Source organism: Phaseolus vulgaris, chromosome 1 (genome assembly GCF_000499845.2).
Source record: "Phaseolus vulgaris cultivar G19833 chromosome 1, P. vulgaris v2.0, whole genome shotgun sequence".
NCBI classification, from domain to species: Eukaryota; Viridiplantae; Streptophyta; class Magnoliopsida; order Fabales; family Fabaceae; genus Phaseolus; species Phaseolus vulgaris.
Genome location: NC_023759.2, coordinates 50,799,308 through 50,827,045, shown reverse-complemented (window position 1 = coordinate 50,827,045; position 27,738 = coordinate 50,799,308). Strand labels below are relative to the sequence as shown.

The following is a 27,738-nucleotide window of genomic DNA, read 5'->3' as shown; positions in this document are numbered from 1 at the left end:
GAATGAGTAAAACAGGTGTACCAATATCTCACATATGAGAACGGGAGAAAAATTTTAGTTCCAACAACCAATTACCAAAATATAAAAGTTTTGTTGACCTATAAATAATAAAAAAATATACATTTGACATAGTTTATAATAATATAATAATATTTTTAAATTAAAAATAAAATAAAAATAAATAAAATATTGATTTATTAAAATATGAAGTGTATATTTTTAATGTTGAGAGTGTTAATATTCCCAAACAATAATTTATTTATTTAATTAATTAATTAAAAATCCATTTATTTATTTAGATAATGAAACAAAGCTTCTTATTAAAGTAAAACGAAACGTTTCTTTGCATATAAAAACATGCAGTCCCTGCTCTGCACCTGGTTACAGCAAGTTCACAACATTCATTCGCAAAACAAAACACGAAAATTCGTAGGTTCGAGGAAAACAACAAAGAAATGATGGTGCTGGCAAATTCTGGTTCGGGGCTTCGGAAACAGGTTTTTCCGGTGAACTACGAGACGGAGCTGTCGCAGCGTCTGGTAGACGCGGCTTATTACGGCGACACCGACGCTGCGGTTGATTGCGTCGCCAATCCCTCGGTCGACGTTAACTTCGTCGGAACGGTATCGTTTAAGTCCAAGACGACGGAGATCGTGCTGCAGGACGAGTCGCCTCACCGAGTTAACTCGGCGTACGAGGAGTTCAAGACCGACCTCACCGCTCTGTTCCTGGCCGCGCACACAGGGAATTTAACACTCCTTAGGAAGCTTCTGGTAACGCTGTTTTTCATTTTCATTGTGTTTTGTTGTGATTCGTTTATTAAAACGACGTCGAAGCATTCGGAACAACAACCAAATGAAGTTGTTCTGAGAGTCGTTTTGTTTTGTTTTCTCGAAACGCGATTCTGAAATTGTGTTGTGTAGAAGTGTTTATTCTGAAACGCGATTCTGAAATTGTGTAGAAAAACGCGATTCTGGCTTCTTGTTTGGGTCGATACTTTGGTGCCTGCTTTTGCGTTATGTGTGACTGTGAGTGCTAATGCTCGCGATTTGTTTCCGTTTGATTGATTAACCACTTTTTCAATTTTTTGAAAACCAATTCGTTTTCTCAAACCACTGAGAGTTTGGGAAATTGAAGAACTAAACCAAATTAAGAAGTATATATATAATTTTATTTTCTTGATTTTTTTAATATTTTTGTTAGAAAGGTTTTTGGATTTTCTCTTGAAATTGATGAACTAAACCAAATAGTTTTTTATTTTATTATAATGTTTTTCTTGTTCGCTTTTGTGCTGAACAAAATCTCAATGCCAGGTAACTAAAGTAGCGATTGCAGTATCACGTGACATTTCTAAATTTTATTATTTATTGATTTTAAAATAAACGTTACAATTAAAAAAATAATTATTTCAGATTTAGGTTGATCATTTTTATAAAAAATAAAATCAAAATCCTTTTTTTTTTCTGGAATGCAAACTGATTTTAATATTTAGATAATAAAAAATGGTTTTTTTACATTCCCAAAATCTAAAACTTTACCCCACACTAAACATATATTCAATCTTTTAAAGTGAATTTCATCTTGCACTAATCAAGCTAGATAAGAAAGTAGCCAATTGTTTTCATGCATTTGTTGAAAAAAAAAAATCCTTTCTCAAAATATAGTGTACACCTAATTATCTTAGTATTTTTTATATGTTAAAACTTAAAACGTATATTTAATTTATGTATATATAATTCTCTTCTAATTTCTTAATTTTTGTAGTCACATGGAGTCATGTGACTATTCTGTCTGGATATCCACATTTAGTATTATGTATTGTGTTGGTAGAAAATCTTGTATATTTATTAATTAATAAAATATGATAAGCATAGTTTTAAAGATAATTATTGTAAAAGTTAATGAATTTATTATTCGCATTAATTTTGGATGATCGATTACATTCTTTTTCACTATTAGGTGTGTTAATGCATAGAGTCAGCGTTGAATATGCTTTTCACCAAATTTTGAAGTTGAAGGAGCCATTTGCAATGCCAAATGTCTAATTTAGGCATGTAACATCAACCTAGTTTAGTAGAATGAAACTTTTGTACAAAATGTCGTTATTTTTCTTAAAGACATAGAAAACTAAGCTTACACATCCAAATTGTGGGTTAGGTTGATTTTGATAGCTTCTATCTACGTTAGGAGTATCTTTCATCATCCATATCCTTTCCGATAACTGGTCAGCTCTCAAATTTGATCTTGTTATCTAAAGCTAAACACCATTTAAACTTTTTGAAGCAAAACACATTTCAATGTTGTTATGAGATGTTCATCAATATGTGCCCTACATCTTATCTGGGATTACTCTAAGGACGATGTAGGAACAATATCCTTGTTTATTTATTTTTCATAAATTTGCTCTTGAACTCTGAAATATTTGTATACACTGACATCATAGAAAAAATCTAAAGTATCAGTTGCTGTGTCATGTGTTTAACAGTAAATTGTGTTTTTATAGTTTTTAAGTTAGTCTATGATATCTTGGTTAATGATGATGCACTGTATGGAACCAGATGTTTCATCTCAGAGAGTTCAATCTCCTTCTAGAAAACTGATAAGCAAAGCACGCGGATTAGATTCTTTTTATGTGGATGAAACAAGCAGAGAGAAACGTTTTGTTATGTCATTTGTTATAAACTTAGTTTTGATGTTTTCATGTGACAGAATGTTGGAGCTAATGTAAATATGAGAATGTTCCGGGGCTATGCCATAACAGCATCAGTGAGAGAAGGGCATCTAAAAGTGTTGGAGGTTCTTCTCAATGCTGGGGCATCACAACTTGCATGCGAAGAGGCTTTAATGGAAGCAAGCTATTTGGGGAGGGGCAGATTTGTTGAATTACTCATGCAATCCAACATGATTCGTCCTCAGGTTACAGTTCATGCCCTTGTCTCTGCTTGTTGCAGAGGCTTCGTTGAGGTTGTTGATGTACTCATCAAGGTAACACCATTATGCTTGATAATAATATGGATTGTGTAGTGTTCTCTCTTCTGAATAGTGGTTGTGGTAAATGTAACTCCTCATGTATGCAAAATATTATATTTAATTATTGAATGACACTGTTCTGTATGTTGGCAGCATGGAGTGGATGCCAATGCAATTGATAGGACTTTGCTTCAATCTTCAAAGCCATTTCTTCATGCTAATGTTGATTGCAATGCATTATTTGCTGCTGTGGTCAGCAGGCAGATTGATGTTGTTAGATTACTGTTGCAGGTGGGTTTCTCTGACTTGCATAAGTAACCTTCACATGTCTGGTTCTCAAAGCAATAATGATGTTGGTTCACAAGTTTTTATATATTTTTACTTTTGGTTGTGTCGTTACCATGTTAGAAAACTTCATCCGTGTTTGATGTCAGTTAACTTTGAAATGAGTTGAGAGACCCTTTATGATCAAAATGTCTTCAGTACTGGCAATTTTGCCGAATTGCTCTGTCATTTGAAAATGAAAAGTGCATGGCATCATCTTTTATTGCTAGCAACCATATGGGATATTATGATGCTTCTGCATAGCATCATCTTTTTTTTTGCTAGCTACCATATGGGATATTATGATGCTTCTGCAATTGGTCCAATTAATTATATAATCTACTATCTTTACACAATTCTAATTGTGTTGGTCATTTTTGGCATCAAGTACACTTGTTTTCTATTGTATGATCATGATGATTTATACTTTTGGAAACAGGTTGGTGTAAGGCTTGACAAGAAGGTGAAACTGGGGGCTTGGTCCTGGGACACAGACACAGGAGAAGAATTTCGTGTAGGTGTTGGACTAGCTGAGGCCTATCCAATCACCTGGTGTGCTGTGGAGTATTTTGAATCCACTGGTGCTATATTGCATATGCTGCTCTGCCATCTCTCACCTAATACCTTACACAATGGGAGGAGTCTCTTGCACCATGCTATCATTTGCAACAACGAAAAAGCTGTAAATATACTTCTAAACAATGGTGCTGATGCAGAAGTGATGGTTCAAACCACTGAAGGAACCAATGAATACCCTATTCACATTGCTGCACGGCTTGGATCATGCAACATTCTTCAGTGCCTGATTAAAGGTGGTTGCAACTTGGATTCCCAAACAAAATGTGGAGATTCAGCACTGATGATCTGCACAAGGCACAAACATGAGAAGTGCCTTGGGGTCCTAGCATCAGCAGGTGCTGATCTGGGAATGGTAAATTCATCAGGTCACTGTGCAACTTCAACTGCAAACTTTGTTCAGTGGACCAAAGTCTATCAGAAAGTGATTTTGGATGTAATCAGAGCCGGGAAGGTTGTTAAATCAAGCAATGCTGCTAGATTCTCCGCTTTGTTATTTGCAACTCGTGCAAATGACATAGAGGGTTTGAAGAAACTCATTGAAGACGAAAACACCAATCTGAATGAGCAAAATGGCAACGGATTTTCTGCTGCTATGATAGCTGCTGTAGTAGGCAACGTGGAAGCTTTCAAGTTGCTTCTTTATGCAGGTGCTGACATGACTAAGCTTAAAAACAAATATGGTTTGACAGTGCTTAACGTGGTAGATGTGAGCCAAAACAGTGAAGTGTTCCACAAGGTGATGCTTGAATATGCACTTAAAAGTGGTGAAGGCGATGGTTCAACTGAAGCAAACCCTCTCCACCGTGCATGTTGCTATGGAGACACAAGTATTGTTCACAAACTACTAAAAGAAGGGTATGCAGTAAATGGTTTTGATGGTGAAGGACACACCCCTCTGATGTTAGCAGCAAGAGCATGCCGTGGTGAAATGTGTGAGCTTTTGATCTCACATGGAGCTAAATGTGATGTTCAAAACGAGAGACACGAGACACCCCTTTCACTTTCCAGAGAAAATGGTGCAGGAAATGATGCTGAACGTGTGATTTTGGATGAGCTAGCAAGAACACTGGTCTTGCGTGGAGCTCGTGTGAAGAAGCATACAAAGTGTGGCAAAGGTTCACCTCATGGTAAGTTACTACAGATGATTGGTGCTGCTGGAATCTTACGTTGGGGAAAATCAAGTAAGAGAAATGTGATTTGTAAAGAGGCTGAGGTTGGAGCAAGTGTGAAATTTCGATGGAATCGTAGGAGGAAGTTTGATGTTGAAGAACCAGGATTGTTCCATGTTGTTACGACAACAAAAGAGAAGCAGGTACATTTTGTGTGTGAAGGTGGTGTTGAAATGGCTGAGTTGTGGGTGAGGGGGATTAAATTAGTAACCAGAGAAGCCATTTCTGGTAGAAGAGCTCATAACGTTTGAAAGGACCATGAATACAAAAACTTAGATAAGGTTGTCCATATACTTTGTGTTCTTGTATATCCATTTCAGCTTTAAACATATCTAATAGAGTGTCAGATTATTAATGATAAAACATGATAAAAGAGACTTTTCTAAAATTTTAAATCTATAAAATGTAAAAAAATAGACTGCATTTACTATGTTAAAGGATATTATTATTCTCTCAAATTTTAAAATATACAAATACATAACTTATATTTAACTCCTCTTATATTTAACTAGCATACATTGTATCTGATTTTTTATTTTTATCATTATTAAATTTATATTTAAAAAAAAATTCAAATGATAAGAAAAAATAATAACTAAATTAAATGATAAGAAAACATAAAAATTATAATTTTTAAAAGAATTAAAGATATGAAAAAAAACAATTGTTTAAAAACTGTTCCACATCTAATGAAATATTAATAAACATAAAATAGAAATAAATTTGTATATACCAAAAATAATTATAATGAATAATCATTCCTTTATAAGTATAGATTAATAAAACTGTTTTACTTTATTTTTAATAAAATGTCACTTGTTTCTTTTATTTTATTTTAAAATATTATTTCACTAAAATTTAAATACAAACATTATAAATGATGGTAGAATTAACAAAAAGAAACTTTTGTATAAAGTTATCGATTGCCCTCTTATAAAATTTATTCAATCTTTAAAGATGGTACATGCTAAGATTATATTAACATCGGAGATAAAAAAAATATAGTTATTTTTATTTTATTTTATATGAATGAAAAACAAATAACAATTTTCTTATAGAAATTTAAATCAACATTTATTTATTTTTTACAAGATTAAAATATATTTAAACTTTTTTATACGTATACCTTAAATGAAAAACCAGGCAGAAATAGTTTTACCATGATTGATTTCCTAATTTATTCATTAGTAATTGAAGGATATATAAGTTTATGATATATGAGAGCAATACTTATATACATCAATTTTCAGAGACAATGCTTATATTATAAAATATTCTTTAAACTACCTTTCAAATTATAAAAAAAATAGAAGGTAATCTAATTGAATTAACTTAATAAATTCAACTATAAAAAACAAATCAATTAAATTGATATGGATTTATTTTATTGATTTTTTTTAAAAATTTAAGTCAAACCAATCACAAATGGTTTAAATCATTATATTATTTTTTTTAATTTTAGAATAATATTTCTTTTGGAAATTTTCTTAGTTTTTATTTAATTGTTTTTTATCGTACTATTTAATCTATTATAAAATGTGGACTATTAAGGATGATATAATCTCAAATTAGTAATATGTATACCTAATTAGTCAAATATTAATAAGATATTTAGAGAAGTTGAATAGATAACCTAAGTGAATATTTCAAGATATTTATTATTATGTATTTGTTAAGTATCATCAGATATCCACCACTTGTCAGACCATAAAAATACAACAGTTATACATAGAATACTTTATTATTGTATAATTACTTCATTAAACAATTATCCTAAATCTTAAATTCTAGACATATTTTAATTTAATATGTTTAATTTTTTTTATAAAGTTATTTTATTTGATATTTTCTATAATAAAATAAAAAAAATTATTTAAAAATTGGACAAATAGTAATTATCATATACAATTTTAGTATTTTATATTAGGCTGAAGTTGTAATTTGACGTGTACGATTTTAGTTATATTAAATTTTATTAAAAATTTTCTTCAATATATTATTTCCCAATTCTAAAATAATTATTTTTTTCCAGAAATACCAAATAAAACAACTTTAAACAAAAAAAGAGTATTTTTATTAGGTAATAAGTAAAAAAAAGGAGATATATAAAAGTTAAATATTTATTATTAAAAAATATAATGAAAAAAGTTGTACGAACTCCATCTGTCAACTTATTATATAACCCACCAATAGAATATTGCCACCTTACATTATACTAATCAGTTGCTGACTCACCAATCGTAATTTTAAATGCCTTAAAAATAAAGTTAGAAAGAGTTGGAACAGTGACACTTGCAAAGAAATTTGTCTTTTTATTGCACCTTACTTCTGAGTGTGGAAATCACATTGCATTGGACAGAACATGGGAAATACTATATTATCCTCTTTCCTCGTCAAACAAACAAAAAATTGTTGTTGATCACACACATTAGTACTCTGATGTTTTACACTTTGAACTGCGGCGCTTAAGAACCATAAATCTTGTGTGTTCTTATCCTTAAACATGTTTCTTCCAGTTTATGATTGTAGTTATCATTCATGAACCAGTGATTTTTGCTGATTTTATTTCTGTGTTTTCTTCTGTAATTTTTGCTTAGACCGTGTAAGATGAAACTAAGTCCAAGGGAGATCCAGAAACTGGACCTGCACAATGCTGGCTACCTTGCACAGAAACGCCTTGCTCGCGGTTTAAGGCTCAATTATGTTGAAACTGTGGCTCTCATAGCAACACAGGTTTGCTTCTGTTCCTCTTTGGAGTAGATTTTCAACCCTTTTGATATTTTCTTCGTGTCTTTTTCCATTTCAACCAAATATTCTCTTTTTTTCTTTTTGGTGTAAATCCTTTTGATATTATTTGGATTTGTTTGTGTGTTGCTGTCTTTTGTGTTCATAGATTTTGGAATTTGTTCGTGACGGTGAGAAGAGTGTTGCAGAGTTAATGTCCATTGGGAGAGAACTTCTGGGAAGGTATTGTGCTGATTTTCATTTTCATTTTCTGGTGTTTTTGTTTTTTACACTTTGTGGATAATATTTTTTTTTTCTCTTTAAATTGATATCATGATGCTTGTGCCCTAAAAAAGAAACGGAGAACCGTTTTTTATCTTAGAACAGATGTAAATTTATCTCCCTATTTTGCAGGAGACAAGTTCTTCCATCTGTTCCACATCTTGTGGAAAGTGTTCAGGTACATGTATCATTATGACAATGTAGTTATATCATAAAAAGCACTCTCCCAAATGGCTTTGTGCATATTGCATGAAGTTAGATAATCATTCAATTTGTTACTACATTATGATATATGTTATTGTGGCAGATATGTTGTAGTGTATGTTGGATTCCCAGCTGATTGGGTGATAAGAAGTTTGTGTTGGGATTATTTGGATAAGAGTTGAGACACTCTTGAAGTGCCTCATTTTATTTTATTTATTCTCTGCTGATAAAAAAACAACTACAAGAGGTTTTCAATTTCAAAAAACTATTTTTATGGCCCCTTTAACCTCTATTTTGGATCTTAAATCTTGAAAACAGTATTGCTCAATTTTTGCTGTAAATTGTTTTGTCTCCTCCATTCTCAGAAAGAAGGAATTTGCCACATGTTATTGACATAATGCTTTTAAGTAAAATTCAATGTAGGTTGAAGGCACCTTTCGTGATGGGACTAAGTTAGTCACCATTCATGACCCAATCGTTCGTGAGAATGGAAACCTTGAACTTGCATTATTTGGTTCTTTTCTTCCAGGTATGTCTCTACACTTTGTTGCCCAAAGTAGATGATTTAGAACTTATTTGGATAAATTTTCCTGTGAATACTCTTAGGATAAGAAGGTATCATATTTTTAAGTTTCTTCTTTTAAAAATGTTTGTGAAGAAACTTGTTTAAAATCTTAATGTATATCTCTACCAAAGGCTTCCATCTCCAAGAATACTATTCTGTAACTCAATTCTCCTTATTGTATCTTTGTTCAATAGACATGAGTTACAGTATATCTTTTAATTATCGTTTATCCATAGATTTTTTTGTTCAGTAATAGTTGCTGTTCATAGTTAGCATTTATTTTGTTTATATGAAGAGGGAACATATAGATAAATTAATGTCTATTGGTTTCTGGCTTTTGTATATTCAAAATATCTAGCAGTAGTAAAATAACATTCGGAGTGAAATTTTGCAATCTTCTACCATTTAGTTTCAGATTTTTCGTTGAAGTTGACTTACAGAAATACAAGCTGTTAATTGAAGGCTTTAGTATCTCTCTTATGGGGGTGTAAACTGTGCTTGCAGTACCTTCACTTGACAAGTTTGCAGAGAACGAAGAAGATCATAGATTTCCTGGAGAAATAATATTTAGAAGTGAAAGTCTGATTCTTAACCATGGAAGGAAAGCGATAATTCTCAAAGTTGTCAACAATGGAGACAGGCCAATTCAGGTTTTTGCCTGTGTGTTTCACCTACCACCTTATCATTTTATTTTTCTTCTGCTTTAAAATGATTAATTCCTTTTTTTCCAAATAAAAATAGTTGGAATATGCTCTATTTACCCGAAATGCCATCGTTTCTGAGTTCAGTGTGATAAGCTTCCGGCATGTGGTTGATGTGTTCTAATGTTGGATCCCTAGTTGGTTGGTGATAAGAAGCTTATGTTGAGATTATTTATATAAGAGTTGGGACACCCTGAAATACCTCATTTTATTTTATTTATTCTTACGGATAAAAAAATAAGCTTCTGGCACCTTAAATAACAAAGTCAATGAGTGTACTCAATTTTGTGATTTTTTTTCCTGATCAATTATTGGAGGATTTATGTGGTTGTCAAGTTGTTTCTGAAGATTTGTAATTGTTTGCTTTCTTGTTGAGATCTCTGAGCCAGCAATTGGCCATACTTATTCCCAGAAACAGAAGTTTTGAGCCTTTTTTTTTGTCAAATTTAATGTTATCATAAGCATTGAAGCTTGTCAAATATTAACATGATAAAAATAAATTGTTTTAAATATTCCAGACAATCTATTGGCTTTTTCCATTTCCTACATAAAAACAAGTTAAAAATAGCAAACATTTTATAATACTTCTGAAAATTTTCAGGTTGGAAGCCACTATCATTTTATTGAAGTAAATCCTTCCTTAGCCTTTGATAGAAAGAAAGCATATGGCATGCGCCTCAATATAGCAGCTGGGAATGCCACACGCTTTGAGGTGGAATTCTACTTTGTTGTTGTCAGTTTTCAAATTTCCCATAGTAATCTATAATGTGTTGTTCACTGAATTTCTGCATTATAATCAATTTTTATCCATTGTCAATATCATGTGTGCAGGCCAAGCATGTTCAGTAGTTGAACTAATTTATTTATTAGATTACAAATGATTAATTGAAAAATGTATAATCTTATAGCCAGGGGAATGTAAAAGTGTTGTACTTGTCAGCATTGGAGGCAGCAAAGTCATCAGAGGAGGTAATAACTTTGTTGATGGTCCAGTTAATGATTCCAATATCTTAGCAGCCATGGAGGCTGTGCCCAGGGGACATACAGAAGAGGAAGATGCAAGGTTTAAGAATTTTATTTTGAAGTGATTATTATATAACTTCTCTTAGATGTGTTACCATTTCATGTCTGAGAAGATTTCTCACCACAAATATGAACTTCTCAGGGTAGGTATTACTGGACAAGACTATTTACTCACCACAGTAATTACTCGAGAGGAATATGCTAACAAGTATGGCCCTACAACTGGCGACAAAATCCGTCTTGGTGATACTGACTTGTTTGCTGAAATTGAAAAAGATTTTGCTGTCTATGGTGATGAATGTGTTTTTGGAGGTGGGAAAGTCATAAGAGATGGAATGGGTCAATCGTGTGGTCATTGTCCTGAGCATTCCTTGGATACTGTTATAACAAATGCTGTGATAATTGATTATACTGGAATTGTCAAAGCAGATATTGGAATTAAAAATGGATTGATTTTCTCAATTGGAAAAGCAGGAAATCCATGCATTATGAATGATGTATGTCATAAAATGACAATTGGGGTAAGTTCCCTTCTAGATATCAAAGGCAATGAGCTGAATTCATACCTCATTATCGTGATACAACTTATGAATACACCACTCATATAATAGGCTAATACTGAAGTTATTGCTGGAGAGGGCTTGATTTTGACAGCTGGGGCTATAGATTGTCATGTTCATTTTATATGCCCTCAGTTAGTACATGAGGCCGTAACAAGTGGTAAGTTTCATAACTTGAAGCAATTTCTTTTAAGAGTGTGCATTTCATGTATTTGTAAACATTTAATGCATGTAGTGTGCTGGACTCATGACTAGCATGTAAATGAAAATTTTGGAAGTTGTTTGAGACAATTTGGTTGTGATTATGCTATATTTTTATGCATTATAACTTCAGTAATCAAATTACTTATTTTTCAAGCATCCTTCTTGATGCAACCTGCTAGTTGGATTTTATTCAGTCCTTTTCTGCATTGTATATAGGTATCACAACACTAGTGGGAGGAGGAACAGGACCTGCTGATGGAACACGTGCTACAACTTGTACACCGGCCCCAAATCAGATGAAAATGATGCTACAATCAACGGATGACATGCCTTTGAACTTTGGTTTCACTGGAAAAGTTTGTTATTTTTCTTTCTGTTTATTCATATATAATGCTTGTTCTGAGTTTTTTGTTTGTGTAGTTTCTTTTTCATATTTTTTTCCTAACTTTGGGCATTGGGCCTTGTTGGGAAAATCAGAACTAATTTTTCCTCTTTGTTATAGACTTTGTATTCCATCATTCTTGGGTGAGATTAAGTGTTATCCTCACAGAGTGAGAGAAACAAATATTGTAGTCCTACTTTCATAGTGGAGACATTTTCTGAACTAGGTCCCGTGGGTTTTACTTCTCAAGTTGAGGAAGTTTTTCCTATTAAAAATTCTCAATGTCTATTTTTACTTCTCAAGTTGTAAACGCTCATTTTGTATCTACACCAAAGAGGAAGAATTAGTTATGATTTTTCCAATAGACCTCTAGAAAACCTTGATATATGTCTGAAGTCAATTAAATCCTCCATTTATTGCTTCAGGGGAATTGTGCCAAACCTGATGAACTACATGACATAATCAAAGCTGGAGCTATGGGACTGAAGCTGCATGAGGATTGGGGCTCTACACCGGCTGCAATAGACTGTTGTTTGTCAGTTGCAGAACAATATGATATCCAGGCACGACTTTCTTGGGCATACAAACTATTTAATTTTGTTATTTTTTGTTGATTTTTATCGTCAACTTGTATTATAACAGGTTAACATACATACTGACACCTTAAATGAATCTGGATTTGTCGAAGATACAATTGCTGCATTTAAAGGGAGAACTATTCATACTTATCACAGGTATGTGTTAAGTACTGTTGTAACAGTTGTTGAGGAAAATAGACTATGATCTTTCTCTTCCCCTTCTACCATTCTTTCTCTGAATCTGGTTCTGTTTTCCAGTCTAAGTTGGCTGATTCTGAACTTTCCTCCAATACTTTTCTGGGCAGTGAAGGTGCAGGTGGTGGCCATGCTCCAGATATCATAAAAGTATGTGGTGTGAAGAATGTTCTTCCCTCTTCAACAAATCCCACACGCCCTTATACGGTTAATACCATAGATGAGCATCATGATATGTTGGTATGAAATAATTCACAGAACTAATAGTGCACTGCTTGTGCTATTTGTCCCTTAATTTACACTCATGATGTACAGATGGTCTGCCATCATCTTGATAAGGATATTCCAGAAGATGTAGCTTTTGCAGATTCAAGAATAAGGGCTGAAACAATTGCTGCTGAAGATATTTTGCATGATATGGGGGCAATTAGCATTATATCTTCTGATTCACAGGCTATGGGTCGAATTGGAGAGGTCCTTCCTTAACTCAACCTAGCACTTAGTTGTGCTCTTTTATTATGAAAAATGAAATAGAATGATTGGTTGTATTGTGTCAAATTAAATCCTGAAAATAGGTGAAAGTTCTCTCAATTTGTTTTCAGGTCTCTCTGTTAATGTTTTGTGCCAAAAATGTCTGTGGAACAATGCACTTGTTTCTTACAGTTGTTAATGTGGCACCCCCGAATTTTCACAGTTGTCTTTTCATTCACTTTTGGTAGTATATTCATAAAATTAGATAAACTATTTTTGTTATCAGCAGGAGTGAGGATTATATTGTTGAATAATTTTCTTGCATAGGTGATATGCAGAACTTGGCAAACTGCTGATAAGATGAAGTCACAAAGAGGATCACTGCAACCTGATGAACAAAATGACAACATTCGGATCAAACGTTATATTGCAAAGTACACTATAAATCCAGCTATAGCAAATGGTTTCTCAAAATATGTTGGTTCAGTTGAGGTATGATGTTTGCATGCATAGTGCTTTGTCAATTTGAACATGAACTAAACCCTAAACCCATCAAACAGCGAGTTATAGACATGGAAGTATTGGAGTATAAAGGCTCCCTAGTGCAATTCAACTTTCTGAATGCTACACTCCTCTTTTTTTGTCCCCATAGTTGTTTACATAAATTTTCATTTCAAATTGACTGCTTATAAACCTGATCCTTATAATAGTAGTATCATCTCGCCTCCCCTCATTTTGGCCTAGTTTTGCAGGTGGATAAGTTAGCTGATCTTGTATTATGGAAGCCATCATTTTTTGGAGCCAAACCAGAAATGGTGATCAAAGGTGGTGTGGTTGCATATGCTAACATGGGTGACCCAAATGCAAGCATTCCCACACCTGAACCGGTAATAGTTTCTTATGTATTGGGCATAAGTTCAATTGCCAACTTTATGTCAAACTTCGTTAAATCACACTTCTATAACCTTTATAAAAAGGTTAATTTTATCAATCTAAAGATAGAAGTGCTTCAACTAAACTAGGAAACACACTGTTGTAGGTGATTATGAGACCTATGTTCGGGGCATTTGGCAAGGCTGGTAGTGCACACTCCATTGCTTTTGTGAACAAGGCATGTATCAAATCCCTCTCTCTTTCTCTTTCATGGACTCTTACATAAACTGCATCACATCTATTGGAGATCTAACATCGACTAGAGATTGAGATAATTCATTTTTTCTAAGTAGGTGCAAACCTCACCTCATAAGTCGATTTTATGAGATTGAGTTAGGCTTAAAGTCTACTTCTAAATAACATCACATGTTATTCTGTAACATGCAGGTAGCTTTCGACAATGGGGTAAAAGCTTCATATGGGCTTAACAAGAGGGTGGAAGCTGTGGAAAATGTGAGGAAGCTCACCAAGCTAGACATGAAACTGAATGATGCTCTTCCAGAAATCACTGTGGATCCCGAAACATACACAGTTACAGCAGATGGAGAGGTTCTCACCTGCACCGCAGCCAAGACTGTTCCTCTTTCTACAAATTACTTCCTCTTTTAAACTCAAACTACACAATTTTATTGAAAGGAACATTAAGTAAGCATGCACATTATCATGCTGATAACTATTCAAAATCAATAAATTTTTGTCCTTCTTCAACATTACGTTGCATGATTGCATCCTTCTACCAGACTATATTTTATTCTATACGAAATTTATGATCGAAGTTTGTGTGTCCCACGGGAGCAAGAGTACTTGTCAGGTTATATCAGATAAGATCAAATTACTATTTTTAGTTCTATTTTGCGTCAGGCAAAAGAGCTGTAATATTTTTTTATTATTTGATCTGACTTCACGACAAATTACTGTGTCCCTACAAACTCATAAAACCTACTATTATGGACATGTTGGCCGGCCATTGGCATGCTTTTAGTAGATTATTTTACGTCAGAAATGACTAAAACCAGAACATAAGGTTCTTTTAATTCCCCACTTGCCAAGAAAAAAACTCTTATTCCTTAATAGCTCTCAAACTTCAATGCAAAAGGGAATGCCTGATTGGGGTCAAATGCAAAATGCTTTGCTTCATTGTTCCACTTTTTCTATGTCAAAAGTCAAAAGAGTTTGATGGTGTTCCTCTTTCCCCACAAAACCGAAAATCTTCATATGATGCCGTTTTTTGGGTCCTTAGATTTCGTAAAGAAAGTCATGGCCATGCAAAGAGCAGAACATCTTCCCATTCACACCAACACTCCCTTCTTAACTTCAAACTCAAACCAAAGCCACCAACACCAACCACAAGAAAGCAACTTCAACGATGAAGAAACACCTCTTGATGATATCCTTGCACGTTTAGAAGCGCTTCTCACAATACTTGGCTTCAACCAGTCATCATTGTTGAGCTTCACCGTGTCTTGGACAGCTTTCGTGGCTGTGGGAGTGGCGGTGCCACTGGTGGCCCTTCAGGTGTATGACACAGACAAGAATCAGATAAAGGGTTTTGAAATTGGCATTGTTGCATTTCAGAGTTGTCTTGCTGCTGTGTCCTTGATCTGCCTCTCTCGCAATCTTCGCAAGTATGGCCTCACTAGGTTCCTCTTCGTTGACCGCCACGTTGCTCAAATGCCATGTTTTCACCATGATTACGTAAAACAGATTTCGGTGAGGACTAAATTTTAACATTTCCACTAAATTTGGAGCTTGATGAAGTCCAGTTTTCTAAGATATTATTACATGGTTCTGTAATAATTTCTGCATGATATATAATTAAGTTTTATTAACTCTTTCTCATAAATTTAAAAGTTGTAATGGAATCATAAACATGTGTTGGTCCAAAATCATGTAATAATTTCTCGATTACTTGGCTTTTGCGTTCTTTGAACGTATGTGCTTGCTTTGGTAATGTATGTAGCCCTGTTTAAGGTTGTTGGGGGTTGTGTTTTATAGTATTTTTAGGGGATTCAGCATCATTAGAAGACTGCTAAAAGGGTGTTTTGCTGTTAGGGGTCTTTGCGCTTGATCATTCTGTGGGTGTTGTCATGTTTCCTTTTGAAGACAGCCCGAGAAATCACTCGACTTTCCTTGGTAGAAGAAGGATCATTGTGGCTCTCTTTTGCTGTTTTGATGGCTCTGATTGTGTCATGGACTTGTGTGACTGCAATCTCTTTTTCGGCTTGTGTTCTATTTCACTTGGTCTGCAGTTTGCAACTCATTCATTTCGATGATTATGGGAAACTCTTGCAAAGGGAGAATGATGTGTTGGTTTTTATGGAGGAGCACATTCGGTTGCGATACCATTTGTCCAAGATAAGCCACAGGTTCAGAATTTTCCTTCTTCTACAGTTCTTGGTTGTCACTGCTAGCCAATTTGTGACTCTATTACAGGTCACTGGATATGGTGGAGCTCTGACTTTCATAAGTGGTGGAGATTTTGCTGTAAGTTCAGATCTTTCTTTGTATTGAAAACAGTTTATGTATTCAAATTGAAGAGAATCCTTAAGAAAGTAGAATAATACATAAGTGGAAGAGAATCCTTAAGAAAGTCTTATAAATTTGTGTTAGACCAACATTCAAATTCCAAGGTTATTCTTGAGCCTGTCATTAAATCTTAATGTTATCAACACAACCAAAATGTTCCATTATTGTTTATTTTCCATTGTTTCAGGTTTCTACGCTTGTTCAAGTGGTTGGAATAATTATTTGTTTGCATGCAGCAACAAAGATTTCACATAGAGCTCAAGGCATTGTTTCACTTGCAAGCAGGTGGCATGCGTTTGTAACATGCACTTCTGATGCATCTGAACTGAGGTATTGTGCTGGTACAGGGAGCTTGGAGGCTGCAAAGCATCTAAACTCTATGTTTTTGGATTACTCAGAAAGTAACCTAGAATCATCAAATACCCAAGTTGCTTCGTATATGTCCTCACATCATAAGAGACAAGCCTTTGGTGCGTAATACAACTTTCAAAATTGAAATTTTCATGTCAGATTCTTCTGATTATTAATCAGTGATGGGAAATCATGCTTTTAAAAAACATTGATTCATTAAGTTCTTCTATTGCACCTCATAAATGTTATTGTTTCTTCTTTTTTTCTCTTTGCTCACCACCATGCAGAGATTTGCAATGATAAATGAGTATTTTTCTTTTGGCATGACAGAAAACTACTTGAAATGGAGAAAAGCTTCACTAGTACAATAGCATTGTTTCATCATCAAACATCAGAGCTTAGAATCATGACAACCATGCCTTAAATGTTGGGTTTACTTTATGATGCTCCATCATTCATTTGTGTGCTTTTTTTTAGGATAATACTATCATTTAGGTCCTTCAAGATTCATATTTTCTAAATTTGTTCCTTTCAACTTTTTTTCATTCATTATTGTTGTTAGAAAGTTGATTTCAAGTCTAACTCAACTTTATAAAATTGACTCATAAAGTTAGATTTACATCCACTTATATACTCTGAAACAACTATCCGATAATTGGTGACTTGATAAGTCAAACAAACTCTCACTAGGATGAACTCTAAAGAACCCTGATACCATAACAAATTCATAAAGATCATAAGCAAAAAAATGGTCAAGAGAAAGAAGATGCAAGAGAGAAAAACTGATTTCATATCTAGCTGATATTTAACATCTAATGTTGATTCTGATCATTGAGTGCAGAGCTAAGTAATGTGAAATGATTAGGTGGCTCATGTAACTAGTTCTTTAGATCTTTGGCAGCAGTAGAGTCATTAATTTTCTGCTACTTGCTAAATTATCAGCTAGAGTTCCATTTTGATACTGAATATGAATCTTGTTTCTTTTTTCTGATTGAAACTATTGAATGTAGATAGAATATAAAGAATGTTTTAGATAAACACAATATTGAAGCATTTGAATGTGCAGTGATGTATCTGCAGACGAATGGTGGAGGAATCAGCATATTTGGATGGACAGTGGATCGGTCTCTTGTGAACACAATATTTTTCTTTGAATTGACTCTGGTTACCTTTGTCCTTAGCAGGACAATACTTTCATGATCAAATTTACTGCAATAGCTATTATTTTTTCAATTCTTTTCAATTTACACTTTACCCAATGTAAACATTTACCGTAAATATATTACTAGAATAAAACTTCTTTTGTACGGATACGAATACTGATACGACACTGACACTGATACGGATACAGATACTGATACTGACATGGATACGGATACTGATATGACATGGATACAGATATTGATACAACAATATACTTATAATCTCTAAAATGTAGGATACGGGAATACAAATTTATATATTATATAATTATGAATTATATAAATTAACAATAAAGATTTGTGTATACAAGTATCTTTTAGTTTTTTTTAGCATAAAGATATTTCTCATTCAAAATGATTTATTCCTTAATTTTATAACATAATAAAATTTTATACAATAAGTTTAAATTTTTTAAAAATTAATGTATTTTTTTAAAAAAAAATTATGTTAGAACCGTGTTAAAATTATTAGAAATTCAATAAATATTTTTTGAATTGGGTACCTTACCGATACGTGTCCTACGAATGTCGGTGTTCAATACGATCACAACATTTAAGAGAAGTGTTTGAGTCTCATAGTTTATAGTTTATAATTAGAAAATATTTCAAATATAATCTAATGTGATAAACAAATCCCATTTAAAAGATGTACATTTAAATCTCCACATCCATTTATAGAAATTAAATTCCCTTAAATATTCGTAAAATATAGTTGGAAATAGTTTTTTATCAAAATAACTTTTTAAATAATTTTAAAATAAAAACTTTCCACTACCTATATTTCTATACACTTAATTATACGCGACTATACAACAAATACATACTTTCCCATGAAAAGAAAAAGTACGTTATTATGGTGATGTTTAACCTGCTAAATTTTATTTGATTTTGGTGTTGGAACAGTACACTAATTATTTATAATTATCTTAAGTAATAAAATTATTATTCTAATTATAATTGTGTAAATAAAGTTTTAGTTGAGAAATTAATGGTTGGATTATTACAAACACAAAAAGATAAGTTAATAAGTGTAAAGTAATCTACATTGGAAAATTAAATAAAATTTTATTACATTTAGTTTGTGTTTTGCGAAATAGAGAAACTTTCTTCTAATTGGAATTTCTAAAACTGTATACTTGGATTTAAAAAGAAATAAACTTATTCCATGACAAAATAAATTAGGGATCAAAATTTTATAATCTAAATTAAAGGGAGCAGAAATAAAATTAAATAATAATAATAATGCATTAAAATATAGTAATCGATTTTTAAAAAGTTAATAACATATTCTTTTATTTTAAAAATGATTATTAAATCAGATTAATTTAAATCTTATTAAATAAATGTGTTCGGTTTTAAATGAAAAATATATATTAATAAGACACTTCTTACCATAGTTTTAAATTATGTTATCACACTTTATGGCAAATCCCTAATGAATAAATAAAAATGTCATTTCAAAACCAAAATACAAAAGGTTTAATTGTTTAGGTTTAGGGTTACTTTTTATTTATTCAATCATAAATTGTTATTCATTTAACTTTTAATATAGATAGACACTATGTATAGGATCATAAGACACAAATCTATATATTATATAATTATGAATTACATAAATTGATAATAAAAGATTTATGTGCATAAGAATGTTAACTTTTTTTTTTAGCAGAAAAATATTTCTCATAACTGGTTCAAAATAATTTGTTTATTATTTCTTTAATCATAATACAAATTTATCCAGTAAATTTAATTTTTTAAAAAAATTAATGTATTTTTCATTTTTAAAATTGTGTTAGAATTATACTAAAATTATAAAAAATCTAACAAATATTTTTTTAATTAGACAATACACAAACAATTTAAGAAATGGGAGTCTCATATTTAACTAATTATTGTAAAATTTAACAGATTCCTTTTCTTAAAAAATGTCAGAAACTATTAAATAAGTTTGGAAAAAGGTGTCATCAACTGTACTATACATTTTGGTCATCTTTCTCCAATTTCCAAAGCTAAAACCGAAGAGAGGAAAACACGTGTTCTTGTGAGAAAGGAGTGAGGTAGGTATATTGCTTGGCTCTATAGCTTCCGTAACATGTTTGATAAAATGTCTGAATCATCGAAAATCTGAGTATTGTATGTTGACAATGTTTCATTCGCTCAACTGTTTTTTATTTTCATTTTCAGTGCTGTTACAACTTACAAGTACCCTCGTGATTCAAATAATGATATGAACTGTTTCGTTTATTGTCAATGTCCTGATTATTATGATGATAGCTTGTGAGTTGTAGTGAGGTTTTTTACTTTAGCTTGTTCATGATTTTTCTGCTCTCTTTTTTTCAGATTACTTTTAAGCCCTGAGTCTTCTTGTTCTTGGAGAACAATTGAGCTTGGCTTTTAAATTGCAGTGTTCATGGGGTTTCTAAGGCTTATAAGACGGTATGGTTACCCCTTTAGGGACAAAACTCGAATTAGACATTACCCACTTCAGCATATGCAAAGCAGAGGATTCTCAAATGAGGGAGTTCCTAATGGCAATGATGTGGTGCACCCAGTTCTGATCATTGGTGCTGGACCTGTGGGTCTTGTTCTCTCTATTCTTCTCACAAAATTAGGTAGACTCTAAATGGTTAAAGCATTCCTATTGATTGATGCCAACTACTTGTTTTGTATTCCATTGTGGTAAATCTGACATTAAAGTGCGTGTTAGGAAACTGTGTTCATGTTCATATATATTTTTTCGTTTAAATCCACTTTTGGTCCCTGTAGTCTTATCAATGTGCAGTTTTGGTGCTTATAAAATTTTACTTGCAGATTTGGTTCTCAAGTTTTCAAAAATTATGCAATTTCTGTGCATTGTTTATATGTTATTTAATTGCTTACTTGTTTGTATGTGATAATAGTGTCGATTACTTATTTACATAAGATATTAATAGCGGGTTTGACAATTAGCTTTAATACATGTTAATCTAACGAATATGTTAATATTTTCTACTGACCATTGACAATTAGCTTTAAATTGTATTTTCGTGAAATTATGGAACCAAAAGTGGATTTTAAGTCTATTATTTTCTAATAATATTTGATAATAAGTTCTTTTTTTTTTTTGGTATTCCAATGCAAGGTTGTAAGTAGCATTGACTATGATACTTAGGCGAGTATAATATGTAGTGGTGACTGACTTAGGCGAGTAAATATGAAGTGGGTGATAGATCTTAGGTTTGTGAATTCTTTATATTGAAGTTTAAATGAGTTAAAATAACATATAAGTGAGAAAGACTCACAAATTTATTCTCATGTGTGGTTGGGTCATGATCCATTGGTGAATATCTCCTTAGTGTTTCTCCCCTCGAATTGCCAAATAAGAGTTGTTTATATATTTGGCATAAGTATTATCTAAACAAATAAGGTTTTATGTGATTTTCTTTTAATATTTTTGATTTGCAGGTCATATTACTTTTGTTCTATTTAAATTGTTCTGGAGGGGGCACCCCATCTTGTATCTTCTCTTCTTATATAGTCAAATTACTCCTATGCTTTAGTTCAAGTTGATTATTGCTCATGATATGTGCATCTCTTGTTTATTATAGGTATTAATTGCACAGTTTTGGAGAGAAACAGGGCATTTTCTAAACATCCCCAAGCACATTTCATCAACAATCGATCCATGGAGGTTAAAAAATTCTTTGATAAATTATTTTATTTCCAAAAGAGCATTGTGATTTACTTTGATGTGGTGCAATTTTAGATATTCCGCAAAATTGATGGCCTTGTTGAAGAGATCCAAAGTTCTCAACCACCAGTAGATTTATGGAGGAAGTTTATATATTGTACTTCCCTCTCTGGTTCAATTCTTGGATCTGTAGATCACATACAACCTCAAGGTGCTATTCCATAGTTCATGAGAGTTGATTTCTGGTCTCATAGTAATAGGGATAGTTTTGACAATGTTTGTGCATAGCATTCAAAATATGTGGTATATCAACAAACACACTGAAGTGATTTGTTCATTTTGGTCAATATTGAGCTTTAGAATATTCATATATCTTGTACTTGTTCTCAGATCTTGAGCATGTTGTCAGCCCAGTCTCAGTTGCACACTTCTCACAGTACAAGCTAACTATGTTATTATTCAAGCAACTTGAAAATCTAGGCTTTCAAATATGTGCACCTGAAAGCTTGGAAGGAAATGAACAGTCTTGTGAACAGAAAATAATGATGGGCCAGGAATGTGTATCCATTGATGCCAGTGATGACTTTGTAACAGTAACTGCATCTTCTATCATTAAGGGGAAGCGTGTAGAACAGAATATTCACTGTAACATCCTTATTGGCACAGATGGTGCAGGTAGTACGGTAAGAAAGCTTGTAGGAATAGAAATGAGGGGTGAGAAGGACTTGCAAAAACTTGTCAGTGTCCATTTCTTTAGCAGAGACCTTGGCCAGTTTTTGCTGGAGGAAAATCCTGGTATGCTTTTTTTTATCTTCAACACTGAAGCTATCGGGGTCCTTGTTGCTCATGATCTCAGGCAAGGGGAATTTGTATTACAGGTATGATGTGCTCTATTTCTGACAGAATTTGTATCACCTTATATCCTTAATGATCAAAATGTAAATACAAGTAAGAGTGTGAGGATGAATGTTGAGCCTTTGCATGGCTCTTTACAAACTAAACTCCATAGTATGGATGTTTGGAGAGTAAATACTTACGTTGAAGAACAATAGCTCCAAGTTCTGAAGACAATGGCTTCAATCACTTTTTCCATGAACAGGTTATACGCACTCCTTCTCACAAGCCCAAATCCTAGCATCCTCTTTGATCAACTTGTACAGTGGTGTGTTCAACACATCATTTCTTTCATCTTTGTCAAACAGAACTTGTATCACATTTTCATCCAATACTTTCTGCTCCCTGTTCATAATGTCTTTGACAATTAAGTATTTACTATCTTGGATTGGATCGTCAAGCCTTCCAGAGCCTATCCTCATCCTCACCCATGGTTCAGCCCAAACCTTTATGTTAGATCCATCCCCAATCTTCCATCTATAGCCTTTACTAAGGACCACCCGTGAAACACGGATCCTGTGCCATATGAGTATGATATGCTTTATAGTAATTGTAAAAATGTCACTGTATTGTTTTCAACTGATTTATTGTGAATCAAATTATATGATTGCAGATACCCTTTTATCCACCTCAGCAAACATTTGAGGATTTCAGTCCAAAGGTATCATTCATCCATCAAAGATGATTTGTACCCTTTTTTTCAATAAATTTGTCATAATATAATAGATAAAATGTCTGTGTTGAAATTAAAATTTAGAATTTGTAGGAGGGCAGCAATATGCTGCAGTATGCATATAAAGTAAAAAACTAACATGCATGATATTATTCATTCTTTTTTATATGATTAAGCATACGACATTTATGTAAGTAATATTTAATTTATAGTAGGCATGTGAGAAATTGATCAGCAAACTTGTTGGTCAAGAGTTTGGAGATGTAGAAGTAATAGATATAAAGCCATGGATCATGCATGCTGAAGTTGCCGAGAGGTTTATATGTAGTGGGAACCGAATACTACTTGCCGGTGATGCTGCTCATCGATTTCCTCCAGCTGGTGGATTTGGTTAGTTGCTTTATCTTCATTGCTGATAGTAGATGTCTAATGGTATAAGTAAAATTAATCTGTATTATATTACTTTTAGTCCATGCAAAGTAGGGCAGAATCTGAATTTTTCCTCTTTTTTCTTGGGAGCATGATAGTGTCACTTCAAGACACAGATTCATGTTTAATTTGCAAAACTTTCTTGTATCTTCTTCTTTGAATTTGGGCTTATGGCTTAACTCAAACCCATAAAAGTACAAAACTGCCTTATAAGCTCTATTTAAGTCATATTTCTAGTAGTTGAGGCCGGGTAGGAGTAACCACAATTAAGGGAACTTTTCAACACCTTCCTTGTGCCTTGGGCTTAAAAGGATAGATTTATGGCTTAACTAGTATTATAAGACTTAGATAACTCTTATCTTACAAGCTGATTTTGTGAAATTAAGTTAGACTCTAAGTCCAAATTCTAAGACTTTCTTTTTATGGACATGGTATTGTCATTTTTCCATATTTGACAATGTTTTTTAAAATTAGAGATTGTCATGTGCCCTTCTAAACATACCTTATTTTTGTTATAAATATTTAATAATTCTCTAAATTTAGAAGTAAAAATTAACCCTTCTCTTTCTCATACAAACTCCTCCATCCTCAAAGACCCCTAAGGAAAAGGAAATCAATAATTGAGATGTTGAATAATGAACATGTTGTTGAGGTATTGGTGCTTCAACGAAGCTAAGACATATCCATGTATTTAGGATGAATTAACTGAAGGAATGGTACTTGTTTAAAAGTCAGTATGTGGGTATTTTATTATAATGTTTGTTTCAAAAAATATTTGGCGCAGTAGGTATGTATATTATTTTCAAAGTGCCTGAATAAAGTACACTAGCAGACATGTCGTTAACCATAACAAGTGGTTTTGGAAGATCTTAAAGTCAAGATTGATGCTGTTCTATTTCTGGGTACACAAAAGTCTGCACTTGTGGCACTGGGGCTGCTGCTTTGGTGCAAACAATCCTCCCCAAAGTGACAGCTTTATTCAAACTCTATTATTTGTTGATGCAGTTTATATGAAGCAATTTGACATAGAATATTGATGTCATATGCCAGGAATGAATACAGGCATTCAGGATGCCCATAATCTTGCCTGGAAAATTGCTTCTGTGATTAAGGGTATTGCCCCAACTTCAATGCTAAATACCTACGAAATTGAACGTAAACCGGTAGTGCTTTTATCTCCTGTTACGTTTTTTCAATGTTTATATATATTGATATTAGATAAACTGATTGAAATTTAATGCTGTCTATTATTGTCAGATTGCTTTATTCAATACAAGATTAAGTTTAGAAAACTATAAAGCTGCCATGTCTGTCCCTGCTGCACTTGGTCTTGATCCAACTGTTGCAAATACAGGTACTCATAATCAGCATATGTAATGATTTTTTGTTGTTTTCTTCATCATCAATCTGTAAATCTTACAAACAATAATGTTCAACACTTTCATTGCTAATTAACTGAAATTTAACTGTTCGTCCTCACTTAATTTCAGTACATCAATTTATTGTTAATGGGATTGGTTCCATCTTACCATCCGGATTGCAGAAGGTAGCTTTGGATGGAATTTTTGGTATAGGTCGTGCACAGCTCTCAGAATTTGTCTTAAATGAAAGTAACCCTCTTGGATCCTCAAGGTTGGCTAAGCTAAAACACATATTTGAAGAAGGAAAAAGCCTTCAACTTCAGTTCCCTGCTGAAGATCTTGGTTTTAGGTATCATTGTGAATAATTAGTTTTCCACATTTTCTATTATTGAGCTATATATCTCCATTCACATATTCCTCTAACTCTATCTGTTTCTTTATTTACAAGGTTTTGTCTGTAAATTAGTCAGTTGGACCAATTTTATGATTAGAATCATTTATAAACATATGCCATTTTATATCATTTGATGCACTTATAACTCAGCTGTTGAACTTAGGTACCTACAAGGAGCACTTGTGCCAGAGAATAATGGCATTGAGAGTCCACCAGAAGTTCTAACAGGGCGTCGGAGGGACTACACCCCTTCAGCACAGCCAGGATCAAGACTTCCTCATATGTTTGTGAGAGTAAACCCATTATGTGAGGTTTGTGGTGCTGTTTATATATATAATCTATAACTATTCATCCTAACATAAACGATTAGAAAGTTCTCTTGTCTTCTTTCTAGTAGGCATTATTAGGGTTTAGGGTTTGTGACGCTGTTTACATATATAATCCATAACTATTCATCCTAACATAAACGATTAGAGAGTTCTCTTGTCTACTTTCTAGTAGGCATTATTAACTTGTATTCAAAAAATAATTAGTAATTTCCAACTTAAATAAACTATTATTTTTCCTCCCTTAAAATTTTGAACTGCTGGCTTCATTTTATAGTTATTCAGATTTAGCTAGTGGGTGTTTACTGATTAAAACGTGAAGTTTCTTCTTTTGTTAAAGTGTAAGGATTGTTTTGTAGGAGACTATTTCTACACTGGATCTTGTGTCAGGAGATAAAGTTGAATTCATTCTCATCATCGCACCAGTGGAGGAATCTTATCATCTAGCTCGTGAAGCATTCAAGGTGGCTGAGGAACAGGAAATTTCTCTGAGAGTGTGTATTTTTTGGTCTACAGATTCTTTTGAAGGACTTGAGAAAGGAAGTGAAGCAGCATTATCACCTTGGAAGAATTATGCAGATGTTGTTGAAGCTCAATCATCAACTTCAAATTGGTGGGATATGTGTAACATGACGAACAGAGGGGCCATTTTAGTTAGACCTGATGAACATATTGCCTGGCGTACAAGTTCAGGACTTGCTGGGGATCCTAGAGTGGAAATGCAGAGGGTTTTTGCTGCTATACAGGGAATACACTGTTAAATAAACAAATACACAAGATGATTTTGTATTGATTTTTTCAAGTAGATATCCTAGAGCAAAATGCAGAGGGTTTTTTCTGCTAAACTGGGAGTGCACTGTTAATAAACAGATACACAGATTATTTTCTATTTTGATTCTTTCAAGAATAGTTTTCTTTTTACAGTTATTCAACTCTTTATGGTGATGGTCACACGTTCTAACAACAGAAACAACCTTTCTGCTTCCAAGGGTTAGACGCATACATTTGGTCATTCTCTTCCTCTGGCCTTCAATGGTAGGAGCCTCGTGGACCCCCAGCTGTTCTTATTTGAACAATTCCTGTGTACTATTTAGACCAAATTTGAAGTGTCTCTTTATAAATTATATCCATGCACATGATACGGTGTATTTTATGGAATTTTTTGTTGAACGTTGAACCATTACTCGTGGTTTTTCCTGGATAGTCATAAGTCGGGGTATTTCTTCCTGCATTCCTACATTGAAATATCAGAATTATTCTTGATAATTTTGGGTAATTTTGGAATAAATGTGTTTTTGGAATAAGAATTTTGTAAGCAAAAGTGTGTTTCTGAAAATCCAAAAGTCAAAAAATTATTCTGAAATATTCTTTTCGAAACACATTTTTTTAATTTCGAAATGATAAATCCAAAATTCTGAAAAGAGTAATCTGGAAAACATTTTTAAAAGAAATAAAACAGTATTTTCTAAATATGATGGGGTGCAGGAATAAACACCCCATAAGTCGTTGCTGCTACCAGGAATAAGGGAAGAGATTGCAAATTACCGTTTCATATTTTATTTGTCTGATTTATACGATTCTGATGAGATCTGGTGTGTGTTAAGCGATGTTTAGATATCAGAGCCAAAATCTCTTCCCAAAAGCAAGATTCTGACGTGCTTTAAGTTCAAACATAACTGTTTCTTTCTCATTTTCCTAAACAAGCCCAATAGATGTTTGCAGTTCTATTGACAAGACGAGTAAGTTGGTGGGGGAAGAAATTGAGTTTGATTCCCACCAAAAACATCCTTAGAGTAGGGTTATTCGAGAGCCTTGTGAAAGTGATTCCTAACACACAAATATACTTAATTGAATATAGTCAGTATTATCGATATCGGATAACGGATCATATCAGATATCCCAAAAATCCTTTAGAGTTATAACAAAAAACATAATAGATTATGACAAACATTGCTGTGAAAAGAAATATAATATATATAGCATTGTAAATAGGTTGAAAGAACGTCTTATTCACAATCATAACCATTAAGATTACTTTTGACTGAGGA

The 27,738-nt window shown here is 33.0% G+C and overlaps 4 protein-coding genes across 10 annotated transcripts; all 4 read left to right on the top strand.

Moving 5' to 3' along the window:
- Positions 1-368: 368 nt before the first annotated feature.
- Positions 369-5,500, top strand: LOC137815235 (uncharacterized). Its single transcript, XM_068618338.1, has 4 exons — positions 369-773; positions 2,710-2,985; positions 3,124-3,261; positions 3,734-5,500. The coding sequence occupies exons 1-4, from the start codon at positions 456-458 to the stop codon at positions 5,291-5,293; spliced, it is 2,292 nt and encodes a 763-aa protein (XP_068474439.1). The 5' UTR covers positions 369-455; the 3' UTR covers positions 5,294-5,500.
- Positions 5,501-7,332: 1,832 nt separating this feature from the next.
- On the top strand, positions 7,333-14,572 carry LOC137815233 (urease). 2 transcript variants are annotated; one of them, XM_068618333.1, is made up of 19 exons: positions 7,333-7,525; positions 7,640-7,775; positions 7,936-8,009; positions 8,181-8,226; positions 8,676-8,781; positions 9,322-9,467; positions 10,120-10,230; positions 10,427-10,581; positions 10,684-11,062; positions 11,153-11,261; positions 11,522-11,661; positions 12,113-12,250; positions 12,330-12,421; positions 12,571-12,700; positions 12,776-12,934; positions 13,259-13,423; positions 13,684-13,818; positions 13,971-14,042; positions 14,252-14,572. In XM_068618333.1, exons 2-19 carry the CDS (start codon positions 7,650-7,652, stop codon positions 14,471-14,473), a joined length of 2,505 nt encoding a protein of 834 aa, XP_068474434.1. In that variant the 5' UTR covers positions 7,333-7,525; positions 7,640-7,649; the 3' UTR covers positions 14,474-14,572. The 2 variants fall into 2 exon arrangements, with proteins under 2 accessions (XP_068474434.1, XP_068474436.1); XM_068618335.1 differs by having other exon boundaries at positions 7,386-7,525; positions 9,322-9,477.
- A 49-nt stretch (positions 14,573-14,621) lies between these two features.
- LOC137815234 (uncharacterized) lies at positions 14,622-18,048 on the top strand. Of its 2 annotated transcripts, none has more exons than XM_068618336.1 (4): positions 14,622-15,574; positions 15,917-16,348; positions 16,578-16,860; positions 17,808-18,048. In XM_068618336.1, exons 1-4 carry the CDS (start codon positions 15,041-15,043, stop codon positions 17,939-17,941), a joined length of 1,383 nt encoding a protein of 460 aa, XP_068474437.1. In that variant the 5' UTR covers positions 14,622-15,040; the 3' UTR covers positions 17,942-18,048. The 2 variants fall into 2 exon arrangements, with proteins under 2 accessions (XP_068474437.1, XP_068474438.1); XM_068618337.1 differs by lacking the exon at positions 17,808-18,048 and adding an exon at positions 17,072-17,248.
- Positions 18,049-19,870: 1,822 nt separating this feature from the next.
- LOC137815231 (uncharacterized) lies at positions 19,871-26,617 on the top strand. Of its 5 annotated transcripts, none has more exons than XM_068618332.1 (12): positions 19,871-20,000; positions 20,284-20,555; positions 21,531-21,613; positions 21,689-21,824; positions 22,004-22,491; positions 23,121-23,168; positions 23,396-23,570; positions 24,660-24,772; positions 24,867-24,963; positions 25,100-25,319; positions 25,528-25,670; positions 26,050-26,617. In XM_068618332.1, coding segments are annotated over exons 2-12 (1,707 nt in total). In that variant the 5' UTR covers positions 19,871-20,000; positions 20,284-20,353; the 3' UTR covers positions 26,052-26,617. The 5 variants fall into 5 exon arrangements, with proteins under 5 accessions (XP_068474433.1, XP_068474429.1, XP_068474431.1 ...); XM_068618328.1 differs by having other exon boundaries at positions 25,528-25,675; XM_068618330.1 differs by having other exon boundaries at positions 19,915-20,004; positions 25,528-25,675.
- Positions 26,618-27,738: the final 1,121 nt, after the last annotated feature.

What these genes read in the sequence shown, in the direction of transcription:
- LOC137815233 (XM_068618333.1), top strand. Translation starts at nt 7,650, where the DNA reads ATGAAACTAAGTCCAAGGGAGATCCAGAAACTGGACCTGCACAATGCT. An exon ending in ACTATTCATACTTATCACAG is followed by an intron (nt 12,422 to 12,570) that starts GTATGTGTTAAG and finishes TTTTCTGGGCAG; the next exon opens with TGAAGGTGCAGGTGGTGGCC. An exon ending in CTATGGGTCGAATTGGAGAG is followed by an intron (nt 12,935 to 13,258) that starts GTCCTTCCTTAA and finishes TTTCTTGCATAG; the next exon opens with GTGATATGCAGAACTTGGCA.
- LOC137815235 (XM_068618338.1), top strand. Translation starts at nt 456, where the DNA reads ATGATGGTGCTGGCAAATTCTGGTTCGGGGCTTCGGAAACAGGTTTTT. An exon ending in CACTCCTTAGGAAGCTTCTG is followed by an intron (nt 774 to 2,709) that starts GTAACGCTGTTT and finishes TTCATGTGACAG; the next exon opens with AATGTTGGAGCTAATGTAAA. An exon ending in TTGTTAGATTACTGTTGCAG is followed by an intron (nt 3,262 to 3,733) that starts GTGGGTTTCTCT and finishes TTTTGGAAACAG; the next exon opens with GTTGGTGTAAGGCTTGACAA.
- LOC137815231 (XM_068618328.1), top strand. Translation starts at nt 20,354, where the DNA reads ATGGGGTTTCTAAGGCTTATAAGACGGTATGGTTACCCCTTTAGGGAC. An exon ending in TTGAGGATTTCAGTCCAAAG is followed by an intron (nt 23,169 to 23,395) that starts GTATCATTCATC and finishes AATTTATAGTAG; the next exon opens with GCATGTGAGAAATTGATCAG. An exon ending in GAGTAAACCCATTATGTGAG is followed by an intron (nt 25,676 to 26,049) that starts GTTTGTGGTGCT and finishes ATTGTTTTGTAG; the next exon opens with GAGACTATTTCTACACTGGA.
- LOC137815234 (XM_068618336.1), top strand. Translation starts at nt 15,041, where the DNA reads ATGGTGTTCCTCTTTCCCCACAAAACCGAAAATCTTCATATGATGCCG. An exon ending in TAAGTGGTGGAGATTTTGCT is followed by an intron (nt 16,349 to 16,577) that starts GTAAGTTCAGAT and finishes CCATTGTTTCAG; the next exon opens with GTTTCTACGCTTGTTCAAGT. An exon ending in TCATAAGAGACAAGCCTTTG is followed by an intron (nt 16,861 to 17,807) that starts GTGCGTAATACA and finishes TTGAATGTGCAG; the next exon opens with TGATGTATCTGCAGACGAAT.